Source organism: Eulemur rufifrons, chromosome 2 (assembly GCF_041146395.1).
Source record: "Eulemur rufifrons isolate Redbay chromosome 2, OSU_ERuf_1, whole genome shotgun sequence".
Taxonomy (NCBI): Eukaryota; Metazoa; Chordata; class Mammalia; order Primates; family Lemuridae; genus Eulemur; species Eulemur rufifrons.
In genome coordinates this window covers 42,834,882-42,860,667 of record NC_090984.1, presented here as the reverse complement: position 1 = coordinate 42,860,667, position 25,786 = coordinate 42,834,882, and the positions used below count along the sequence as shown (strand labels likewise).

Below are 25,786 nucleotides of genomic sequence, written 5' to 3'. Positions count from 1 at the left end.
TAATTTCCAGTTTTTTATTATTTTTTATAATATTGCTGCTAAATACAGTAGTCTTGTATGTGTCTCAGGCACAAGAATAAGAGTTTCTCTTGAGAATATTCTTAGAAGTTCAACTGCTATTTCATAGGGTATACACACATTCAAATTTGCTAGGGATTGCCAAATTGTCCTCCAAAATGATTATGCCAAAGTCACACTTCCACCCTAACTATTTGAGAGTCCCCACTTCACCATCTCCTCACCAAGCCTTGGTACTGCCCGACATCTTTTTGCTAATCTAGTGGATAAACAATAGTATTTGATGATTTTATTATACTTTGCATTTGCCCAATTATAAATGCACTTGACCAATTTCATGCTCATTGGTCATTCAAACTTTCTCTTTGGTAAAGTAGAATATCAAGTCATTTGCCCAGTCTTCTATTGCCTTGTCTGTCTTTTTATTATCTATCCATGGGAACTCCTAATGTTTTATGAATACTAATCCTTCTTAAGATCTTTTTGTCTTGATGTACATCACTATGATGTATCTAGATATGGATTATTTTTTAATTGACCATGCTACAGATTTCTTGGGCCACTAAAATCTGTGGGCTGCCACCTTTCATCAGTTCTGGAAAATTCTCAGCAATTACCTCTTCAAATTATTTCATCCCTATTCTCTCTCTCCTTCTTGTGGATCTACAATTAGATGTATGTTAGACTTTCTCACACTATCCTTCACAACTCTTAACATCTCTTTTATATTTTCCATCCATTTTTGCCTGTGTTACACTCTGGATCTTTTTTTTATATCTTATCTTTCAGTTTACTAATTTTCTCTTTAGTTGTTTCTAAAATTTTATCTAAAGTCCTTGTAGGTCTGCTTTTGTTGTCAGTTGTATCAGCAGGTCATTGTTCAAGCTGCCTTGTGCTTGTGTGTTTAGTTTTATTGACTGCTCATTTTCCTTGGAATTTCATTTGTGGATATGAAGCCTGGGATGAAGGCAGGTTCCTCCAGCAAGGATATGAATTGTTTCTGCCAGGAACCTGGGGTAACTAATCCCTAGACCAGAGATCACTTCAGATTCATTTCTCAGTTTACAGTTTTTTAGAATACAGAGGTATGTATGAGTTCAGGCTGCAAACATGTGTAAGAGATTCCTTGTGATTCCCAAGTCTCACCAACAAATTTTTTCCTCTTTCTATTCAGTGCTGTGGTTCAGGTCAGGTCATTTTCTTTGCAGTACTCTGGTGGCAGGGTAGGAGTAGACAGGAGGAAGAAAGGGGTATTTGAGGTTTACCTTCACACTGAAGGCACAGCTCTTTAGAATTCCAGAATTACGAGAAGGGAATCTCCTATCAGACTTCTTTCTTCATGAGCAGTCCCAGGTCTTTGTCTTTAAATACCCCATGCCAGTGAGGTAGGTAAATCAATAGGCAAATCTGAGTTCAGCAGATATTCTTTAGGGTAAAATTTGTCTGGGTTCCCGCCTTCACTTAGTTTTTCAGATTGATAATTTCTTTTTAACTCAGCAGTAAACTTAAGAAGAATTTCTTTGAAGTATTTAATCAAAAAGTATTTTTCTTTAAAAGATAAATGCTGAAATATTTATGGATGAAATGATATGGCTCCTGGAATTTGCTTTAAAAAAATGCAGAACAAAGAAAGTAGATGGGGTGATAGAGGAAATAATTCACTATGATTTGATAAATTTTGAAGCTGGACGAAGGGTATACAGGGATTTACATATGTTTGAAATTTTCCATAATAAATTTGTTTTCATGAAAAATAAAAAAAGAACAAGAGACAAGTAAGCCAAAAACAACAAAATCAAAAATCTAGAATTTTTAAGCCAAGTGCAGTGGTGAGCATCTACAGTCCAATCTACTTGGGAGGCTGAGGCAGAGGATTGCCTGAGCCCATGAGTTCAAGACCAGCCTGGGCAACACAGCAACACTTAAAAAAAATAATAATAAAATAAATCCAGGCCGGGCACAGTGGCTCACGCCTGTAATCCTAGCACTTCTGGGAGGCTGACGCGGGCAGATCGTTTGAGCTTAGGAGTTAGAGAACAGCCTGAGCAAGAGCGAGACTCCATCTTTACTAAAAATAGAAAGAAATTATCTGGCCAACTAAAAATATATAGAGAAAAAATCAGCCAGGCATGGTGGCGCATGCCTATAGTCCCAGCTACTCGGGAGGCTGAGGCAGGAGGATTGCTTGAGCCCAGGAGTTTGAGGTTGCCGTGAGCTAGGATGACACCAAGGCACTCTAGCCGGGGCAACAGAGTGAGACTCTGTCTCAAAAAAAAAAAAATCCAGAATCTTTAGTTGTTACCAGTGGGAGGGTTAATTCAGATTCTTAGCCCTCCATATCTTCAAGATCATACCTTTTGGTTTACTCCCAGAATTAAACAGTTATGTTTTTTTCGTTTCCTACAATTGCCTTCTATAGTTATCAGGAATTCATTCCCATTCCTTTATTCCTCTTTGGTCATGTTTGCAATTGTTTTACAATGATTGACTGAAATATAAACTTTTTTTTTTTAGGAGCAGTTATAACACTAACTCTAATCCTTACCTGTAATTTCTGAATTACAAATTCTACCTGTATAATTTATAAGATCTTTAAATTATATCCCAAGCCCCTGCATTTTATATTCATCCCACATGAGTGCATTTCAAAATGTAAAAGAAAAACTCTCTTGTGGACAGAATATTTGGACAAGGTTGGTCAATATCAAAGAAAATATGAACTATTTAAAAGACAGTTGTAATTCTAACATCATAAACAAAATTTCAAAAAATAATAATTTTTAACTACTTATAAACATAGTACTGACTAAATTTTTATCTGGAAAAACAAAAATTAGAAGGAAAAAACCCCACAATATTAAAATCATTCTTTACCCAGTCTGTAGTAAAAGGAGCTCCATTTGCCATCAAAATACGAACTTCATCATCTTGACCCGCTCGTGCCGCTTCTAAAAGCTTCTTTCCCAAATCTACCAGGGACATCTAAACAAAACATAGATGAACTGAACATTAAAATCTCCACTTATATATTACGGCATGACTTTTTTCCTCGCCTGTCTCTATTAACAAGTCAATTCTCAATTATCCCTTCAAAAGGTTGTGGTATGTTTAATCTAAAACTAAAGATCACACAAAAGCAATTTATATTTGGATTTTTGGAACAGACTTTCCTTTCTCATTAAGTTTTAACCTAGAAAAGAGTTAGTTTGAATTTTCCAAACATAGCTAGTAAAAGATAGAAAAGGTAAGTAGCAGAGGAAAACTTGTAAGATTTTAAACTGGCAACTAATTTGTTTTCACTGGAGGAGTTACAGCAATAAAATTTTTCATAGAAGGAAATAAGGTACAAGATATTGTCCTCTGTTACTGGTACAAATTAAACTAAATCTACCATAATTTTTTCTTTGCAATGATAAATACGTTAAGAATGTTAAAATAAATATTTTCTACACTTGTACATGCAATGCACATTTAAGTTCTTCCAGAAAAGGGCACAATTCACATTCTATGAAAATACTGGAAAGAGAGACTAACAGTATTATGAATAGATTGTGTATCACAATAAGAAGCTAAAGAGAATGCTTTCAAAGATATTGGAGAAGGCTAATGTCGTAGCCTAAGATGGGGTCTATGTGTGTATGTGTGTGTGTGTGTGTGTGTATATCTTTCTTGAATAATACTGAAATAGGTGTCAGAAAAAGATCATGACAGGAGAACTTAGGTAAAGAAAGATCTGAATATTAGCAAAGATGTTCAAATTCAAGGGATGATAGTTCTGAGAAGTTTCCAAATCCAAAAAGACTATCCAGCTGGACGACTACCCAATGTGATACAGTAACCTAAGGAAAGGCAAACAGGTAGAACCTTTAGGCTCATGGGGAAGAGAAGATATGGAACCCTTGAGATTTACATAAGAAAAATGTGCCTGGGGTATGAATTTGTCTCAAAAAATTATATACTTTTTAAGAGTAGTCAAGGGAAAATAAGTCATAAAGAGAGGAATGACAGGTTGATTAGCATATCCATATCTTTTGTGAACAGCTATTATAGGCTGAGTATCCCTAATCCAAAAATCCAAAATCCAAAACTTTTTGAGTACCTACATGATGCTCAAAGGTAATGCTTGTTGGAGCATTTCAGATTTTGGATTTTCAGATTAAGGATACTGAACCAGTAAGTATTAAAGCAAATATTCCAAAATCTGAAACACTTCTGGTCCTAGGCAGGCATTTCAGATAAGGGAAACTCAACCTACATTCATGAAGGAAGAGAGAGGAATATATGTGTGAGAAGCAAATTGGCAAATGGAACTTGAAAAGGTTATTTCTGCTGGGAAGAAATAAACTGTACTACATAATTAGAAGGGATGTTAGGAAATTTAAAAGAGATAATTATAAGAAAAGATGTCCCTGAAAGTACATGGAATTATGCTAAAATTACTATATTTTTTAGTAGATTCTGCAAGATGGGAACAACCAAGCATAGAAGGAATAGTCAGGAACAGACACTAACACTCAGAGGCTTGCACAATAATTAAATGAGATAGATGCCCACATCCAAAACAGGCATTTATCACAAGGGAGGAAAGAATTTCTTAGAGTTGTTTCATTTGGAAGGATGAAAAGAATTCATATTATATCCTATGGTGAAGAATAAGAAAAATAACCACATGCATTTGTGGGTTTTACGTGGATTTTTTTAAATGTGCTTTTCTTGTGACACTTGCAACATTTTCACCTTGAATTTCTGACATCCTTTCCTTTTTTCTCTCATTCTCTCATACCTTAGTGGAGTCACTGAAACCCAAGATACTACTTAAAGCACTAAGATCTAACAAATACAATGTCTATACTCTGGATGACCAAAATTTCATATAAATCTGGGTTTACAATGAAATATATCTTTCCAACTATATACATTTTTAAATATGTTTTCCACAGGTAATATAAAATCAGTTTGCATTCATTCAGTACGCATACCACCAGATGGTTTAGATATCTGGGTATCTTTTATGAAGTGCCAGTTTAGGGCTTTTCCCCATATTTTGAATTTGGGTTGTCATGTCTTTTGCTTATTGATTTGTAAATGTTCTTATATATATTCTAGATGAGTCCTTTGTCAAATATAATAAATATTATAAATATCTCTTTCCAGAACCCTGATTTCTTGAATCCTTGTACTGTGTTCTTTAATATCACGCACTATCTTCTATGGGTAGATAATTGTTCAGTCTCATTAAAATAGGAAATGTCTATTATTAAAAATAAACACATTAAATAATCAAAATAAAATCAAAGACAACACAGGAATATGTTTACCACAAAAATGACTGGAAGAAATATTAACGTTTTACTTATTTACAAGGTCTAACTTAAAATAAAAAGGTAAAAAAATAAACATCAAGAACTCAACATATCAGCAGTCAAAAGACAAGACATACATTTCACAAAAGAGAAATAATTCACCGGGGCAAAAACATTCAGTGTTATTGATATTCAAATTAATGTCAAGTAAATAATTTTAAAGTAATTCCGGATACAGTCAAGGATAAGGTGAAACTGATACTTTCTTATATTAAGATTTCATAGATGCTGATAGCAATATAAATAGATCAGCTTTATTTTTTAAGTCAATTTGGCAAATTTAACAGAAATTAAAAAAAAATGGGCCGGGCGCGGTGGCTCACGCCTGTAATCCTAGCACCCTGGGAGGCCGAGGTGGGAGGATCGCTTGAGGTCAGGAGTTTGAGGCCAGCCTGAGCAAGAACGAGACCCCGTCTCTACTAAAAATAGAAAGAGATGATTTGGACAGCTAAAAATATATATAGAAAAAAAAAAATTAGCCGGGCATGGTGGCACATGCCTGTAGTCCCAGCTACTCAGGAGGCTGAGACAGGAGGATTGCTTGAACCCAGGAGTTTGAGGTTGCTGTGAGCTAGGCTGATGCCACGGCACTCTAGCCAGGGCAAGAGAGCGAGACTCTGTATCAAAAATAAATAAATAAATAAATAAATAAATAAAATAAAAAATGTTCAAGCCTATTGATCCAATAAATGATCCCACTTCTGAGCATCTATTCTAAAGGAAAAAATATATTGATATAGATCTATCAATAAAGACATGTATATATACACATATACTTACATATTACATATAATCATTTTTAAAGAGAATAAAGGTAGGAAAACAGTTAAATTGTAATAATACAAGATGTAGTAATTTAACATAATAGTTTTGTAGCTATATAGTAACAAAAAATTTATGCCATGTTAAGTGAAAAGACATAAAACTAATTTTTGAATGTCAAAGTATGCACCTGAACAAAATACTGAAAAATATTAACAATAGTTAGGATGGTATGATTACGGAAAACTTTGCCTCCACTTTACAAAGTTTCTGTACTGTTACCATATTACCTTCCTAATTTAAAACATGTTTTTTAAAGGGGCAAATTACATTCTGTGACTGTCAACTAAGTAAATAATAACATCAAGGAAAGTTAAATACTCCTGACTTACTAGACAGGAAGAGTGGGAGGAAAAAAGAAAATGTAGGATAGTAGAGACTTAAAATAGCAAATTACTGATCTTTATACAAGAATTGCAATAAAACAATGAAGCATAGTAATAAATCAACTTACTCCACAATTTTCCAACTATATTTTAGCTATTCAAAACATATCAGTTAAGGACCTAGGATACTTAAGTTACTCTGGTTTTAAAATTCCATGAGCAATACAGCTGTGTAGTAGATTAATGTAAATGGATACTTGGAAATCAGTGGTTCTTGGCCAGGTGGGGCAGCTCGTGCCCATAACCCCAGCACTTTGGGAAATCGAGGTGGAAGGATCGCTTGTGCCCAGGAATTGAAGACCAGTCTGGGCAACATAGTGAGACCCAATCCCTACCAAAAAAACATTTTTAATTATCTTGGCATGGTATCATGCGTGCCTGTAGTCCCAGCTACTTGGGAAGCTGAGGCAGGAGGATCGTTTGAGCCCAGAAGTTGGAAGCTGCAGTGACCTATGATTATATGATCGTGCCACTGCACTCCAGCCTAGAAGACAGAAATGAAACCTTGTCTCAAAACAACAACATAAAAAAATCAGTGGTTCTTAACGGCAGCAGCACTGCCCACCTAGAATGCCTTCTGTATATTTATGGAGGCATTCTGGGGATTGAAGGTGCTCTGCTAGCATTTAATAGGCAAGTAAGTGCCAGGGATAATAGAGGGCCAGCAATGGAAGGAACAATCAATCCCAAAGGGCAAAGAACTGTCATATGTTCTATATAATTTTCAATGGTTTCACTGAATATATCTAAGGATGGAACCTAACATGTAAACAAAATGTATTTTTTCTACAGTGTTAATGTACCCCAAATACCCCAGAATGCGACCACCCAAGAGTCTATTTGTTTTATTCAATCATGTCACCAAAGTCAGTGCCACTTTGGTATCTGTATCACCAATATAACACTGTGTCAGCCAGCTTATTCAGCTATCACATTCACAGCTATTTTATGTGCAGGCACAAGCTTTTGACTATCTCATTGTGTCATTTTATGTAGCCTGCTTGAGAACTAACATATTTTAATACATTTTATTATCAATTGTTTCCCTCCTATTTCTCCTTTATACTATAATCAAAACATTATGATTTTGAAGGTAGGGCTCGGTGGCTCACGCCTGTAATCCTAGCACTCTGGGAAGCCGAGGTGGGAGGATCGCTCGGGGTCAGGAGTCCAAGACCAGCCTGAGCAAGAGCGAGACTCCGTCTCTACTAAAAAATAGAAAGAAATTATCTGGACAACTAAAAATATATAGAAAAAATTATCCGGGCATGGTGGCACATGCCTGCAGACCCAGCTACTCGGGAGGCTGAGGCAGAAGGATTGCTTGAGCCCAGGAGTTTGAGGTTGCTGTGAGCTAGGCTGACGCCACAGCACTCTAGCCAGGGCAACAGAGTGAAAGTATGTCTCCAAAAAAAAAAAAAATTATGATTTTTGAAGTTATGCAGATAGGTAATGTTTAAGATTTTCATTTCAAGCTGGAAGGGGCAATACATTTATTATAAAAAAGTTAGCAATGGATCTAATAAGATTGAAAATCAAAGGAAGAAAATACATGAGATCAAGCAAGACCAAAATCAAAGCTGCTCTAATTTTCTTGTCAAGACAGTTAGCAAACTTTAAATAATGCAAATACCAAAATGTAGCAATTTCGCTTCTGATTCTCACCTGTTAGGAACCACACACATTATAGATTTTGACTCATGGAGGAACACAGTTGCAATAACACAACAAAATTGGCCAAGGGGAACCATAGCTCTAGGTAGAGTTCCTAATTTACTCTGCTCAGTCTCCATATATTAGAGTACTAGATTTTAATAAAATCATTTAAAAGTTTAGCAATAAAAACATGCTGCTTTTTTCGTGTGTCCAATTTAGTTTTCCCCAATCAAATGAAGCGTCATAATTTAATTCAATAAATTTTAATGACTTAAAAATACTTACTGAAAATACATTGCATATGGCACTAATTGCCATCTAGTTTAATACTCCTTTCTTCTTGAGAGGAAAACAAAAAAAACTCACTACAATAAATTCCATCTTGATTTTCTTTACTATTTCTAAAAAGTTTATCACAATCTGATACAAACCATTTTTTTAACTCCAACTAAAATGTATTTTAAGTAAGACCTACAGGGAAACTTCGAAATGTCTACAAACTAGCTACCTTTGCTCAAAAGTACATGCTCAGAGGGCCATCTAGTGGTAACAGGAATTACTACCAATAATTACAATTTAAAGCTTAAAGTCTATTTTGTTTTGAATATCTATAATTTATAGCTCATAGAGCTGTTGTGAGGATTACAGCATCTACTGGACATGAAAACTCTCTATAAAACTGTAAAGTACTAGTTCCATGTGAATGGTTACTAGCACTCTTAAAAAAGAATATGAATTAAAAATTTTTTTCCATGCACAGTGACTTACACCTGTAATCCCGGCAACTTGGGAGGCTGAGGCAGGAGGATCACTTGAGGCCAGGAGCTCAACACCAGCCTGGGCAACACAGTGAGACCCCAGTCTTTAAATGTTTAAATAGTAGCAGGTAAGGTGGCAGGTACCTATAGTCCCAGCAGCTTGGAAGACTGAGTCAGGAGGATCACTTGAGGCCAGGAACTCAACACCAGCCTGGGCAACGTAGTGAGACCCCGGTCTTTAAACAAATGTTTAAAAATTAGCCAGGTATGGTGGCGGGTACCTATAGTCCCAGCTACTTGGGAGACTGAGGCAGGAGGATCACTTGAGCCCAGGAGTTTGAGGCTGCAGTAAGCTATGATTGTGCCACTGTACTCCAGCCTGGGTGACCAAGCGAGACCTCATCTTTTAAAAAAAAACAAAAAGGAAAAAAATGAAAAAGTCCCTAACATTTTGCCGAGTCTTTATCTATATTGTCTCATTTTATCTGAAGGGCCTTACCAAGATTGCTTTTGTCTCCATATTGCACGGGAAGCAAGTGAAAAGTAAAAAGATTTGCCAAGGAGCACTAGTTTGATCTGAAGATAAGACCCATATTCTTAACCCTTCTTGGGTTCTAAATTAGCACTGCGAATCTGCTGGGATGTAAAGGAGAATGTCCTCCAAGGATTTAAGCTTAGTCTCTCCCTGTTTAATTCCTTTGAAAAGAAAAATTATCACATGAACTCTGGTATATTTGGATTTCCCCCATTCCCCTTTTACCTGGTGGGGTTTTTTTTCCCCTTTTTTTAAGCTTAAAAATATGACATTTTCAAACATAATCTTTAAAAAAAAAGTATCTCCCATATGCCCTTTTTCAGAAAACCACTAAAAGATGTGCTCCACCAAAACCAGGAGTAAACCAGAATGAGTAATCAAGGGCTTCAGGAAATAAAGAAGCCAGTATCAGTAGAACAGAAGAGGGTACCCAAGACAATACTGAAGGGAGACCCCAAGACAGCAGCTATGCCAAAGACCTAGAAAGCAAACCCAGACTGGAGCCAGAGAAGAGAGGTCCCAGGAAGGAAGTTTCCAAGGTAAGGAAAGGCTGATAAGTCTCCTAAGAAGGCAAAACTTCCAGTGGAGAGTTTAGGAAGGGTTACTGATGGATATAAAAAAACAAAAAACTAGATAATTTATTTTTCAGAGAAAAAAAACTATACAACAAAGGAGATGTAGGGATTACAGATATAAATTACATTTCCTTTATGGTATAGATGTGGATTAAGAATAATAGTTTCAGGGTTGTGATGATCACTGAATACTAATCCAAACAAAATTTTCAGTATAATTCTATTGAGAAGATGAAGGGCAAGGAAAAATATGCATAGAAGTGGTTTAAGAGAGCTGAAGCTTCACCTTCTTAAGAGTCAAAAGATATGTAATATGGAAAAATCAAGAAACAGCATATGCTTGTTATTTAGAAATACGGAGGGAAATAAGGAAAGGAACAGCTAAAAGATTTATAAAATAGAGAGCTTTGGGAAAGAGGGTTCTAGGGTAGGAAGGAATGACACAAGTGACTGTTGGGTTTCCATCATAAGCCTTATATTTTTCACTTTTTCATGGCACGTATACTTTCATAAAAATAAGGTTACAATAAACAAACACACGTTCACTGTACATAAGAATTAAATCGTTCAAATTCATCTCACACCTTCTCGTATTCCTACTCCCCAGAAGTAATCACTATTTAAATGTTTAGTGTGCATCCTTTCAGATCTTTTCTATGCATATAGAAACACACATATACACAATGCTTACTTCTTGTTACTCAAAAAACACACAAAAAATGGATCATATTATATTGTTCTGCAATTTGCTTTTTTTAAAAAATTTAACAGGAATCCCCCTGTTTTATCAGTGACCTCTATGTCAGTACACACAGATCTAAACATTCTTTTTACTAATTGCCCAGTATTACGGAGCGTGGTAAACTGAATGTTCCCCCAAAGATGTCTAGATCCTAATTCCCAGAACCTGTGAATAAGCTGCCTTACATGACAAAAGGTAGATGTGATCTGTCGATGTGATCAAGTTAAGGATCTTGAAATGGGATTATCCTGGATTATCCAGGTGGGCCCAATGTAATCACAAGAGTCCTTATAAGAGTTAGGCAGGGTGGTCAGAACAGGAGACCTGACAACAGAAGCAGAGGGTCACAATCAGGGAGAAGGAAGCCGAGATCAGAGAGATTTTAAGACACTCTGCTGCTGGCGTTGAAGATGGAAGAAGGGGTCACAAGCCAAGAAATGCAGGCATTCTTTACAAGCTAGAAAGGGGATGAAAACAGATTCTCCCCTAGAGCTTTCAGAAGTAATACAGTCCTGTCAAAATCTTAATTGTAGGTCTTTGGACTTCTAGAACCATAAAATAATAAATTTATGTTGTTTTAAGGCACTAAGTTTGTGGTAATTTGCTATAGTAAATAGGAGACTATTATACTACAGGAATGGGGAACAAATACCTGGAGTATGAGTATGTTATTTAGCTGTTTTAATTTTTTCATTTTTACAAATACTGCTACAATACACACACATACAACTTAGTACTTTTCTAGAAATTACTCTGAGAAGTAGGATTGCTAGATTCGCCTAGGGATTCCACTGCTATGTAGCTACCCTACTTTCTTGTGTACTATTAAACACATAAACAAGGAAAGTTACACGTATGAGATTGTTTATCGAAACACTATTTTTTTTTTCTTTTTTTTGAGACAGAGTCGTGCTCTGCTGCCCGGGCTAGAGTGAGTGCTGTGGCGTCAGCCTAGCTCACAGCAACCTCAAACTCCTGGGCTCAAGGGATCCTACTGCCTCAGCCTCCCGAGTAGCTGGGACTACAGGCATGCACCACCATGCCCGGCTAATTTTTTCTATATATATTTTTAGTTAGCCAGATAATTTCTTTCTATTTTTAGTAGAGACGGGGTCTCGCTCTTGCTCAGGCTGGTCTCGAACTCCTGACCTCGAGCGATCCACCCGCCTCAGCCTCCCAGAGTGCTAGGATTACAGGCGTGAGCCACTGCGCCCGGCCCGAAACACTATTTGTAAAAGAAAAAAAAAAAAAACTACAAATAACCTAAGTGTCCATCAACAGAAAAAAATTTAAACTTTCATTTTAAAAATTTTCCAATATAGGAAAGTATAGGCCCGGCGCAGTGGCTCACGCCTGTAATCCTAGCACTCTGGGAGGCCGAGGAGGGTGGATTGTTTGAGCTCAGGAGTTCGAAACCTGCCTGAGCAAGAGCTAGACCCTGTCCTCTACTAAAAAAATAGAAAGGAATTATGTGGACAACTAAAAATATACATAGAAAAAATTAGCCAGGCATGGTGGCGCATGCCTGTAGTCCCAGCTACTTGGGAGGCTGAGGCAGGAGGATTGCTTAAGCCCAGGAGTTTGAAGTTGCTGTGAGCTAGGCTGATGCCACGGCACTCTAGCCTGGGCAACAGAGTGAGACTCTGTATAAAAAAAAAAAAAAGAAAAGAAAAGCATATATATATATATATGTACTGTATATATGCTAAATTATAAAAGGCCAGGCGCAGTGGCTCATACCAGTAATCCCAGTGCTTTGGGAGGCTAAAACAGGAGGATTGCTTGGGGCCAGGAGTTTGAGAACAGCTTGAGTGACATATTGAGATCCTCATCTCTACAAAATGTTAAAAAATTAAGCCTAAGCAACATAGTGAGACTCTGTCTCTACAAAAAAAAAAAAAAAAACAAAAAAAAAACCCCAGAAAAATGAACCAAGCATGGTGGCACATGCCTTCCAGATTCTTGGGGGGCTGAGGCAGGAGGATCACTTGAGCCCAGGAGTCTGAGGTTGCAGTGAGCTCTGATGATGCCACTGCACTCTAGCCTAGGCAACAGGGCAAGACCCTATCTCAAAAAAAAAAAAAAAAAAAAAATAGCCAGGCATGATGGTATGCACCTGTAGTCCTAGCTACTCTGGAGGCTGAGGTGAAGAACTACTTGAGTTCAAGGCTGGAGTGCACTATGATCACACCTGTGAATAGCCACTACCCTCCAGCCTGGGCAACATAACAAGACTTCATCTCTAAAAATCAATTATAAAAAACTAATTTCATCTGTTTTTTTTTTTTTTCTAATGTGGCTACTAGAAAATTTTAAATTAAATGTGTGGCTTACTTTGTATTTCTATTGGACAAAGCTGTTCTAGAGCCATTAGTCAAAACTTCTTTTAAGTCACTAACTTCAGAACTCACAAGAAGTTGCTACATTTTAAAATAAGATTTAAGGGGTACCTTAGAAATACTGCATCTCGGCCGGGCGCGGTGGCTCACGCCTGTAATCCTAGCACTCTGGGAGGCCGAGGTGGGCGGATCGTTTGAGCTCAGGAGTTCGAGACCAGCCTGAGCAAGAGCGAGACCCCATCTCTACTAAAAACAGAAAGAAATTATATAGACAGCTAAATATATGTAGAAAAAACTAGCCGGGCATGGTGGCGCATGCCTGTAATCCCAGCTACTCGGGAGGCTGAGGCAGTAGGATCGCTTGAGCCCAGGAGTTTGAGGTTGCTGTGAGCTAGGCTGACGCCACGGCACTCACTCTAGCCTGGGCAACAGAGTGAGACTCTGTCTCAAAAAAAAAAAAAAAAAAAAAAAAATACTGCATCTGATGAACTGTCCCTGTTATGACTCTGGATAGGCTTTCCCTCTAAAAACTAAAGGAGGACAGGCTTTTATCCTTGTAAGATTTCACAAATTCATCTGGAAATGAAGGGACCCATGGATTCTACTAAATTCTCCTCATCTCTATAACCTACTGTGCCTTTACCCCATTCAACTACTAGTTTCTTTTAAATCACACATATGTATCCCAGGAAGAGACTGAGGCTTGAAAAGAGTGCTAGCAGAGGATCAAGATAAGGATAGAACTCTACTGGAACTAGCCAGTAGATGGCTTTGAATTAATCAGGAAAGTAAAACTTACCTGCTTACTACAAAGTGAAGCCAAGAAACTGCTGGCTATTGTAAGTCACAACAATGAACCATCAATAGTCTGCCCAACAAAAAGAATGCGCATATTTTTATCCTTTCTTCCCAAGATTTCTCACATTCATCCTTCCCTCTCCACTACCCCTAGTCTTATCTACTCATTGCCTCACACTTTAAACATCACAATGGCCTCTCAGCTGACCTAATTCTAGTTTCTCCATCCTGCTGCCAGGCAATCACCCTAACATACAATTTCACTCAACCAAACATTTCCATATGTGAGCCTCTACACAGTACTCGCCCTCAAAGAATTCACCATGTACTAGGGAACACATACATCTCATGATTCCTTTGTTCAAAATCCCCATCAATGCAACCATTATGACAAGCAATTTATCAATATCTAGTAGAATTAAAGATGTGCCTACCCTTTAACCTAGGGATTCCACTGCTATGTAGCTACCCTATCTTCTTGTGTACTCTTAAACACATAAACAAGGAAAGTAACACATGAGATTGTTTATAGAAACACTATTTGTAAAAGAAAAAAAAAGAAACTACAAATAACCTGTGTCCATCAACAGAAAAAAATTTAAATTTTCATTTTAAAAATTTTCAAATAGAGAAAAGTATATGTATGTACTGTATATATGTATGTGTGTATAGTCAAACACACACACCCCTATATACCCATCACCCACTTTCTATTTCTTTTTTTTTAAAGAGACAGGATCTTGCTTCTGTTGCCTAGGTTGTCTCAAACTCCTGGGCTCAAATGACCCTCCTTCCTCAGCCTTCCCAGTAGCTGGGACTACAAGTGCATGTCATTGTGCCCATTTTCACCTACATTCTAAATTAAAAGTTGGTCATCTTGCTTTATCCTATTCCTTTCTAAGAAAATGCACTTTACAGCTTATACACACTGCATTTGGTTATTTCTAAATCAATTTTATTCTAGGACAACTTCCTTTTCTCCCACTTACCCGACCCCTTCTTTTCTCCCCCCATGACACCGATCTGTTGAATAGCCAGTTCACACTCTGAATTTTTCTGACTGCTTCTTCAAGAAAGCATTTAATTTTTCTTTAACTCTCCTATGTTTTATAAACTAAAAGTTAATCTTAAAAGTGTGATTAAATTCAGATTTAAAATTTTTGATAAAAAATTTCAGTATCAATATACTTGATACTGAATCACATGAGGAAGCACATTTTTTGTTTCATTTTTAATTATATTAAGATTAATAACTAGGTTAGTGATAGCCTAACTTTCCACTATAAAGTTGCATTGTTTTACCTTGAGCCTAACTAGTAAACTTTGGTTTGGAGTCGTACTTTGGTCCCATGTGAATATCCAAGTCCCAAACTTTTTTTCCTAACAGTTTAGCACCCATTAATGATCCTGGCCCAAATCAATTATTGTAACAAATTGTGACTTTCTAATGCTCTAATTCCTTCTACATTTATTATTTGGTATTCCTCATTAACTATAATATATTTTCTACTGAAAAGGCAATTCAAATGTACAATTTTTCTTTTTTTTTTTCTTTGAGACAGAGTCTCACTCTTTTGCTCTGGCTAGAGTGCCGTGGCATCAGCCTAGCTCACAGCAACCTCAAACTCCTAGACTTAAGCAATCCTCCTGCCTCAGCCTCCTGAGTAGCTGGGACTACACGCATGCGCCACCATGCCCAGTTAATTTTTTCTATATATTTTTAGTTGTCCAGATAATTTCTTTTTTTTTTTTTTTTTTTTTTGAGACAGAGTCTCACTCTGTTGCCCAGGCTAGAGTGAGTGCCGTGGCGTCAGCCTAGCTCACAGCAACCTCAAACTCCTGAGCTCAAGCGATCCTCCTGTCTCAGCCTCCCAAGTAGCTGGGACTACAGGCATGCATCACCATGCCCGGCTAATTTTTTCTATATATATTTTTAGCTGTCCATATAATTTCTTTCTATTTTTAGTAGAAATGGGGTCTCGCTCTTGCTCAGGCTGGTCTCAAACTCCTGAGCTCAAACGATCCGCCCACCTCGGCCTCCCAGAGTGCTAGGATTACAGGTGTGAGCCACCGCGCCCAGCCAACTTTTTTGTTTTGAGTTAAAAGATTTATTCTCACAGCTTGTAGAAATGTTTACCAATTTTTTCCTACTACTTATATGTTTTCAATATTTTACCATTTACATTTCTCCTTTATTTGTTTTTTATCTTACCATAGCATATAAAAATAAATCCATTTTTTACTTTTTTTATAGGAATATCCAGTTCCGAAATACCAAGAATTAATAAAGACTCCTCCTCTGTAGTTTTTATAGCATGATTTATCTTATGCACTTTGTTAGACTTCTGAATTTTCTACTATCCCTGTCTGTTCCCTATTTTTGTATCAATACCACACTGCTTTAATTATAGAATAATTTTAATTTCTTAAAGAACTAGAAACCCTCACTGTATCTCTTTCTCAGGGATTTTGGCTATTCTTATATATTTCTTTTTCCATGTGCACTTTGCAAAATCATTGCTAGCTTTAAAAAAAGTGACAGTATATATTATGAGATCAAATAAAATGATGAAGTTAGCTTAAGTATAGATGACTTCTTTATATTATTTAGTTTTTTCTATTCAAGAATATAATGTGACTTTCCATTTATTTAAGTCTTCATATATTTCAAAAGTGTTTTATTATTTTGCTCATGTAGACTTTGCACATTTTTTTATTAGATTTGTTCCTAGGTAATTTTGTTTTAATTTTTAAAATTTAAATTATACTTTTTCTTTGTATCCTCACACTGTACCCATAAATAATTGAGAATTATACATAGAGAGGTACGGTTTTTGTGCATGTGTTATGTTTTATTAGTTTATTGAACTATTTTTTGTATTAGGTCTTTTTTTTTTTTTACCAATTTCTTTGTGTTTCGAGGTATATAATCATATTATCTGCAAATTGAGTTTTACATACTTTTAGCGATATCTTATGCCACTTTCAGTTGTCCTGGATAAAGCTCAATGCAAATTTAATGAATACTAGAGGCAATGTTGTGCTTTTTAGTATTGTTTCTGAAAACAGTTGATCTTCCTCACTTTTCTATGCATATGAAAAAGACTGTATTGTCAAGTTTAAAAAAGATCTATCAATTTATAATTTTGATGGTTTCAAATTAACAGTAATGCATGCTAATTCTGCTAAATAGACATTTTTTCACCGATGAACACAAATATGTGACTGTTTTGTTTATCTCTATGAAAATAATGAAATCTATGAGTGGATTTCTTAATGCTGAATCACTCTAGAATTACAGGGATAAACTGCATTTTTTATTATACATTGTTTTTACTGATCAATTAAAATTTGTTTGCTAGTATTTTATTTTACATATTTCCATGTGTAGGCAGAAATGATATTTTTCTGTAATAGTCTATTTTGTACATTTGGAAGTTTTGGGTACCAGTGTTCCATTTAATTTCCATAATTTATTTGAAAGCAGTACTTCTATTGTAATGTTCTTGAACTGAGTTAGAAGCATTGAATTATGTGCTATTTAAAATGACTGTAGAATCTCCCTGATAAACTACTTGATCCTGGAACTTTATTTGTGACAACCTCTTTAATCCACTAACATGGATATTACTCTGTTTAGATTTCAAATCTAAACAGGGGTCTATATTTTTAAAGAATATTTTTCTAGAAAATTTTCACATCTTGTTTTCCAAATCAATATGCATTGAGTTGGGCTAATTATTCTTTAATGATTTTTATCTAAAGTAAAAAATAGAAATAAAAAAAGTGCCCAGATTGCAACAATCAATAAAACAAATGAAGTTTAAGATTTCTTTGCAGTTCTTTTAGACCTTAGCATAAATGCCATTTAGTATAGCTCTCAAGTCACTTGAAATAGTGTTTTTCTCCATGTATTTAAGTAACTATTTTGATATACATTCAATTGTTCAAGTGTTTTCAATTTTAAGGATTTTTAAAATTTCAACTTTATTGTAGTTTTTTAATGTACAAAATATTCTACATAATTCAAACATCAAAGCTAAATTAAAAGGTATATTCAGAAATCTCACCTCCATTCCTGTTTCCTTCATACCTTTCTCCCAGCCACCCTCCACTACAGGGTGACAATTTTATTAGTTTCTGATTAATCTTTTCAGTTTTTCTCTTTGCAACATAAAGTATTAGATTATTAAGTATGAAATGTCCGATTTCCTTACATACTAAGTTTGACAGTTACTATCTCTGACATTTCACTTCGACACTTCTTGTTTTATGTTTATTGTCAAGGTATGTCCTCAGTCTTTCAAATACACAGTTTGGCTTATGAGTATCTTTCAAAAATTTTTTTAGAGCAATTTTTGTGAAAGCATGGATAAGTCAAAAATTCATACTATTTTTGAATATGAGTTCCGTTGTGGAACCAGTCCTGCGCAGACAGCTCGATATATCAACGAAGTGTTTTGGAAGGATGTGACTAATGTACGCACAGTACACTGATGGTTTGAGAAGCTCCATTCTGGTGATTTTGATCTTGAAAATGAGCCACGTGGGTGACCTGAGACCAAGGTGAATAATGATGAGCTGAAATCTGTAGTGGAAGCGAATCTATCTCAACCTATATGTGAATTAGCAGCAAGGTTTGATGTTACTATTCCAACAATATTGGACCATTTGAAACAAATCACCAAGGTAAAGACGCTGGATAGATGGGTTCCGCATGAATTAAACAAGCATCAGAAGAGAAACCGTCTCAAAGTTTGCCTTTCTTCCTTGTCATGACATAAAGGCAAACCATTTCTACACCGTATTGTTACGTGTGATGAAATGGATTCTTTTTGACAATCACAATGGTTAAACAAAGACAAAGTGCTGAAATACAGTCCAAAACCAAATATTCACCAAAAAATGCTATTGGTATCTGTTTGGTGGTCCAGCATTGCTATTATCCATTACAGGTTCATGAAACCTGGTCAATCCATTACAGCAGATGTCTACTGCAACCAGTTGGACAAAATCATGAGGATGCCTGCGATCAAAGCAGCTGAGATTGGTCAACAGAGACAGGCCAATCCTCTTGCAAGACAACGCTTGACCACATGTTGCACAAATGCTGCTCTAACTACCGAAGCTGGACTTGGAAACTCTCTGTCATCACCATATTCACCAGACCTTGCACCAATTGACTACCACTTCTTCCAGGCTTTGGACCACTTCTTGCAAGGAAAAATATTCAATTCTCAACAAGCTGTGGAAAATGCCTCTGGCGATTTCATTGCCACTCGCTCTCCGGGCTTCTTCAAAACAAGCTACCATTAAGAGGGCAAAACTGTGTAGACAGTTTAGGTGCATACTTTGATTAATTGTACTGCTTCTTGTTTGAGATATAATAACCTACACTTTTGATTCGAAAGTGGACACTTCATATTTAATGACCTATATTTTTTTTTTTTTTTTGGAGACAGAGTCTCGCTTTGTTGCCCGGGCTACAGTGAGTGCCGTGGTGTCAGCCTAGCTCACAGCAACCTCAAACTCCTGGGCTTAAGCAATCCTACTGCCTCAGCCTCCCGAGTAGCTGGGACTACAGGCATGTGCCACCATGCCCAGCTAATTTTTTTTCTATATATATTTTAGTTGGCCAGATAATTTCTATCTATTTTTAGTAGAGATGGGGTCTCGCTGTTGGTCAGGCTGGTCTCGAACTCCTGACCTTGAGCAATCCACTCGCCTCAGCCTCCCAGAGTGCTAGGATTACAGGCGTGAGCCACTGCGCCCGGCCCAATGACCTATATTCTTATTCTCCAGCCTCACCCCCTACTTCTTAAATCACAAGAGATATTTATTATACATACAGTTCTGTACTTTGCTTTTTTCTCCCACTTTATGTCCTGAAAAATACTACACAGAGATTTTTCTCATTCTGTTTTATAGCTGCATAGTACTCAGCTATATGAAAATACCATAGCTTATTTATTAATTTTTTGAAGCAAAGTCTCCCTATGTTGCCCAGGTTGGTCTCAAACTCCTGTACTCAAACGATCCTCCCACCTCAGCCTACCAAGCAGCTGGGACTACAGGTGTGAGCCATCACACCTAATTAAAAAAAACAACTAGTTATCTCTTATTCTCTAGTAATGAAGTCAAAAGCTATCACCTTGCAATTTCTCGTCCTTCTATCAATTGCCCCAATCTCACACATTCACTTCATCCATTTTTCTCAACTTCTACTTATATAGGGCCCTGACAGCCATTACATTCTAAACTAGTCTCCTTCCTTATCCCATATGTGCTCACCTTTTTCCAGACTCCATGTCTCCCCTCACACTATTTTCCCAGTTTAGAATGGTTACATCCCTTCTCTCCAAATCAAAGTCCATTTCAAGAAGATCTCTTCTCCAATAATCCTTCCCTTTAAATTTTCTTAGCATTTTATACCATAACCTAATGTTTCTCCTTCACTCATTAAACACGCATTTACTGAGCATATGAATAGCCAGGAGCTTATGTTCTAGGGGGAGAACTTGGCAATAAAGTAAATAAATAAATAGTAGTAGTGGTAGTGGTGGTGGTGGTAACAAATGTTATGAAGAAAAAGTAAGGCATAAAGTAAGTAAGAAACAGAGTAGAAGACTAGGGATGGGTAAGTGCCATTTTAGAGAAAGTGATTAGGAAAAGGCCTCTTTGAGGCAGCGACAGTTGAGTAGCAATAGGAATGAAAGGGAGAAGCAAAGCAAGAGAGGATCCAAAGGAAGAATCACGATGAATACATCATTCTTTTGGTTGCTCAGCATCAGAACACCTTCATACACCTGGGGAATTCCCTCCATATGGGTCTTGAAAGAAGGCAGAAACCTTCTGAATATTTGCCTTACCAGCTTCCCATGCAGCTAGGGACAGTCATACGACCTCCACTCCAACAGGGAAGCATCTGTGCTGGACTTTAACTTATAAGATAGTGCACAAAAAAAAGCAGCAAGTGTGTAGAACCCATTGTGGAAGTATTAATAAATTCCAACTACGGTAGTGGTAGCAGTTTCTTCCTGTGATAAACTCCTTTTCTGCTAAATTAACGAGAGGTGGTTTCAGGTGCTTAGAACTAAGAATTCTGATGACACAGGTGTGATCCAGAGGATGGAACAGCAAGTGTAAGGGCCCTGAGCTACAGTGAAGTTTAACAGGAAATACAATCATGGAGATATGAATGGGCTGGATCATGTAGAACCTTACATGCACATAAGGTTTTTATTTTATATTATTTTATTTTGAGATAGGGTCTTACTCTGTTGCCCAGGCTGGAGTGCAATGGCACAATTATAGCTCATTGCAGTCTTGAATCCCTGGGCTTCCACCTCAGCCTCCTCAGTACCTGGGATTACACGTGCATGCCACTACACTCAGCTAATTTTTTATTTCTTATAAAGGGTCTCACTATCTTTCCTGGGCTGGTCTCAAACTCCTGGGCTCAACCGATGGTCCCACCTCGGCCTCCCAAAGTGTTGAGATTGCAGGCATGAGCCACTACACCCAGGTTCAGAATGTTTTAAACAGGAGATCACTGTGACATGATTTATATTTTTAAAAGACCACTCTCGTTATTATAAGGTAATACATAGAGAGAAGCAAGAATTGAAATAGAGGTACTAGTTAGAAAATTATTCCAGGCAAGAGCTGACGGTAGCTCAGGCTGGGATGACACCTACATGGTCACTGAGACCTTTTACCTCTAATTACTACATATCTAGGTTTAAATCTAATATCATATTTTGTGCTTTCCATCTGTCCCCTGTTCAGTTTCTTTTCTCCCCTTTCTTGCAACCTTCTTTTAGATTGATTCTTTTTTTAACATTCTATTTATTTCCTCTACTGATTTGGAAGTTATACCCTCTGTTTCTGTTCTTTTATTGGTTCTCTATAAATTACACCATGCAGTAAAGTCTATTTTTTTTTCTTTTTCTTTTCCTCTGACTCCTTTCTTAGAAAGTAAAGTCTAAAGTTAATCAAATTCTTTATTCTCCCTTTCCCCAAAAACCTATAGATTTTAAAAGAACTAAGCAATACATCAACCAAGTACAATATGTAGACTGCTTGGATTCCAATTTGAAGAAACCAAATGTAAATTTTTTTAAATCATCTTTTGAGATAATTGGGGAAATGTGAATACTGTCCAAGTATGTAATGATATTAATTATTGTTGATTTTTTTCTGGATATAATACTGGTATTATAGTTTAAATTCCTATACTTAGGACTTGTTTTAAAATAATTGGGGGTACATATAAAAAACAGTCTGGGCCGGGCGAGGTGGCTCACGCCTGTAATCCTAGCACTCTGGGAGGCCGAGGCGGGTGGATCACTCGAGGTCAGGAGTTCGAGACCAGCCTGAGCAAGAGTGAGACCCCATCTCTACTAAAAATAGAAAGAAATTATCTAGCCAACTAAAAATATATATAGAAAAAATTAGCCAGGCATGGTGGCGCATGCCTGTAGTCCCAGCTACTCGGGAGGCTGAGGCAGTAGGATTGCTTAAGCCCAGGAGTTTGAGGTTGCTGTGAGCTAGGCTGACGCCATGGCACTCACTCTAGCCCGGGCAACAGAGCAAGACTCTGTCTCAAAAAAAAAAAAAAAAAACAGTTTAGTCATTGTTAGATAATTGTTGAAGCTGGGTAATGAATACAAGAAGATTCATTATATTTTTTTCTGTATTTAAATTTTTCCATAACAAAGAGATTTTTAAAAATTACCCCCTTCTAGATAAAATAAAGACCTTAGAACCTAGAACCTCACCTATCCCATTTCTGTTATTGCCTTGTTTTTAACCATTAGACATTCTTACTTACCATGTTTAATGTAATCCATACTCATTTTCCAAATATATATCATTTTCTTTATCTTTCATTTATACTTCATACATTTCATTCCTGCAGTTTGGGATCAATTTCATTCTTCCCAAACTATATCCTTTAGAAATGTGCTGTCCAATATGTTGCATGTGGCTATTTAATTTAAGTAAAACTGGAAATGCAGTTCATCAGTCACATTAGCCACATTTCAAGTGCTCAATAGCCCTAGGTGGCTTGTGACTACAATATTAGCACAGATAAAGACCATTTCTACCATCACAGAAACTTCTATTGAACAATACTGCTTTAAATTGTCTTACATGGGTGAGATATTGGTGACAAGCTGGTTTTATCTGAAAATATCTTTTTTGTTGTTGTTTTGGTTTTTCTTTTTTAATTTCAAGGTATTACTGGGTACAAATAATTTTGGTTACTTTCTTTGGTTTATTATATTTGCTCCCAATTTGGCAGGATTTTTTTTTTTTGTCTGAAAAATACCTTTATTTCACCATCAATCTTTAAATATATTTTCACTGGGCATAAAATTCTAGGTTGTAGGTAGCTTTCACTTCATTTTGCAGGCATCATTTCACTGCCAGATTGGCTTTCATTGTTGCTGTTGAGAAGTCATCTGTTAGTCGAATTTTTGCTTCTTTCATGGTTTTCTTTTTCTCCAGTTACTTCTAAGATTTTTCTCTGTCACAGTTTTCTACAACTTGATTATGATGTGTTTGGGTACGGACTTATTTTTATCCTATTTAGGCTTCACTGGGATTCTTGAATTCTGGTTGGTATCTTTCACTGGACCTGAAAAATTGCCATCATCTCTTCAAATGCCTTATTCTCTCTTCTTCTTTTTCTGAAATTCCAATTAAGACCTTCTCACTCCATCCCCATATCCCTAACCCTGTCTTCTATGTTTTCCATCTTTTTTCTTCCACTAAGCTACATTCTGGATAATCTCATCTCATTTACATTCCAGTTTGATAATTTTTCTGATGTGTCCAATCTGCTGCAAATGGTATCATTAAGTTTTTAATTCAGTTACTGTTTTTTTGTTTTGTTTTGTTTTTTGAGAAAGGGTCTTGCTCTGTTACCAAAGCTGTAGTTCAGTGGTACAATCACAGCTCACTGTTGCCTCGAATTCCAGGGCTCAAGCAATTCACCTGCCTCAGCCTCCTGAGTAGCTGGGACTACACGCATGCCCACACTCAACTAATTTTTTTTTTTTTATTTGTTGTAGAGATGAGGTCTCACTATGTTGTTCAGGCTAGTCTCGAACTCCTGGCCTTAAATGATTCTCCTGCCTCACCTCCCAAAGTGCTGAGATTACAGCTACCACGCCCTGACCCAGTTGCTCTATTTTTTATTTCTAGAAGCTGTATTCGGTTTTTTCAAATCAACGCCACTTTTTTAAAAAGTTTCCTGTCTGCAAGCTTGTCATTTATTTCTGTAAACAAAGTTTTACCATGTATCTTTTAATTCTAGTATATTAATATGATGTCTATGAAAATGTTTTCTGCTGTCTGTTATTTCTGCTAGTTCTTGCTCATAGTTTCTTGCCTCCTTGTATGTCTGGTTATCTTTGACTATGTGCTGGTCACACTCCTTGAAAAATTATTTGTGGGGAGGCCTATGATGAAGAAGCCTTTGTCCAGAGAACATTTGCATTTGCTTCTGCCAAACACCTGAGGAGCACCTGGGGAGCACAGTCAGGAGCCAACCTAAATTAAGTCATGGCTCAAGGTTCTCTTTCCCACCTAGGCTATGGCCACAGCTTTGTAGAAACTTTTGTTTGCTTATTTCTTTTCCTTTTTTTTTTTTTTTTTCCTGCTCTGCTCAGTGGCAACAGAACTCATCTTGAAGTCCCTTGATATCTGGCCGGAGATGTAGGTGATGAAAAAGGGGCAGGGGTTAGTTCTGGTTCATCGTTACCCCCCAAGTGTAAACATATAGAGTCCAAGCCTAATTAGGAAAGACTGTCTTATAATTTCAATGTCCACATGTTAGGTGGGCTCTGTATCTTAATTTGCCTACCTCACCCCATAAGGCTGATGAACAGAAACCTAAATTTCTTGATATTAGCAAATATACTCAAGGCAAAAGTGGTCTCAGTTCTCCAGGTATTCTGCTAACCTCTCTTGCTTCAGGCTTTCTTCCCAAATTTGGCTTACCAGATTCCTCTATCTTCCTAGTTCTTGAAAGTTCTTAAGGTGGTGTTTTACATATCTTAGCATTTTCAATTGGTTGTTTTTTTGTTTTTTTTTTTTAAAGGGACTGCTCTGAATAATCTAGGTCACTATTATCCAGATGTAATATATATTTGTGAGCAGAGCCAACTGACATACACTTGACCCCTGAACCACACAGGTTTGAACTGCATGAATCCACTTATATATGGATTTTTTTTCAGTAAATATATTGGAAAATTTAGGGGAGATTTGCAACAATTTGAAAAATCTCACAAATGAACCATATAGCCTAGAAATATAAAAAAATAAGAAGTTAGGTATATCACAAATACATAAAATATATGTACATACTAGCCTATTTTATGATTTACCACCACAAATCTATTATAAAAAGTTAAAATTTCTCCAGACATAGTGGTGTGTGCCTGTAGACCCAGCTACTCAGGAGGCTGAGGTGGGAGAACCATATAAGCCCAAGAATTCAAGCCCAACCTGGGCAACATAGCAAGACCCTGTCTCTAAAAAAAAAAAAAATTGAAAAAGTTAAAATTTCTCAAACTTAACGTGCGTGCGCACACATACTCTTGCAGACCATACACAGCCCCTTTCACAGTAAAGGGAAATGTAAACAAACATAAAGATCCACTAAATCATAACTGCATAAAATTAACTGTAATAAGCACTGTACTACTGTAATAATTTCATAGCCACCTCCTGTGGCTATTTTGTGAGCTTGAGTTGCAAGTATCCTTAAAACAGTGACGCT

The 25,786-nt window shown here is 36.7% G+C and overlaps 1 protein-coding gene across 7 annotated transcripts in view; it reads right to left on the bottom strand.

Annotated features, from left to right (window-relative positions):
- Positions 1 to 25,786, bottom strand: part of GABPB1 (GA binding protein transcription factor subunit beta 1) — a 68,267-nt gene that overhangs the window by 22,710 nt on the left and 19,771 nt on the right. For 6 of the 7 annotated variants that reach the window (XM_069460043.1, XM_069460053.1, XM_069460063.1 and 3 more), the window contains one exon: positions 2,893 to 3,000. In XM_069460043.1, the coding sequence (XP_069316144.1) occupies positions 2,893 to 3,000 (108 nt within the window). Of the gene's footprint in view, positions 1 to 1,283; positions 1,326 to 2,892; positions 3,001 to 25,786 lie in introns of those variants that run through there. The other variant, XM_069460098.1, reaches the window with a different exon arrangement.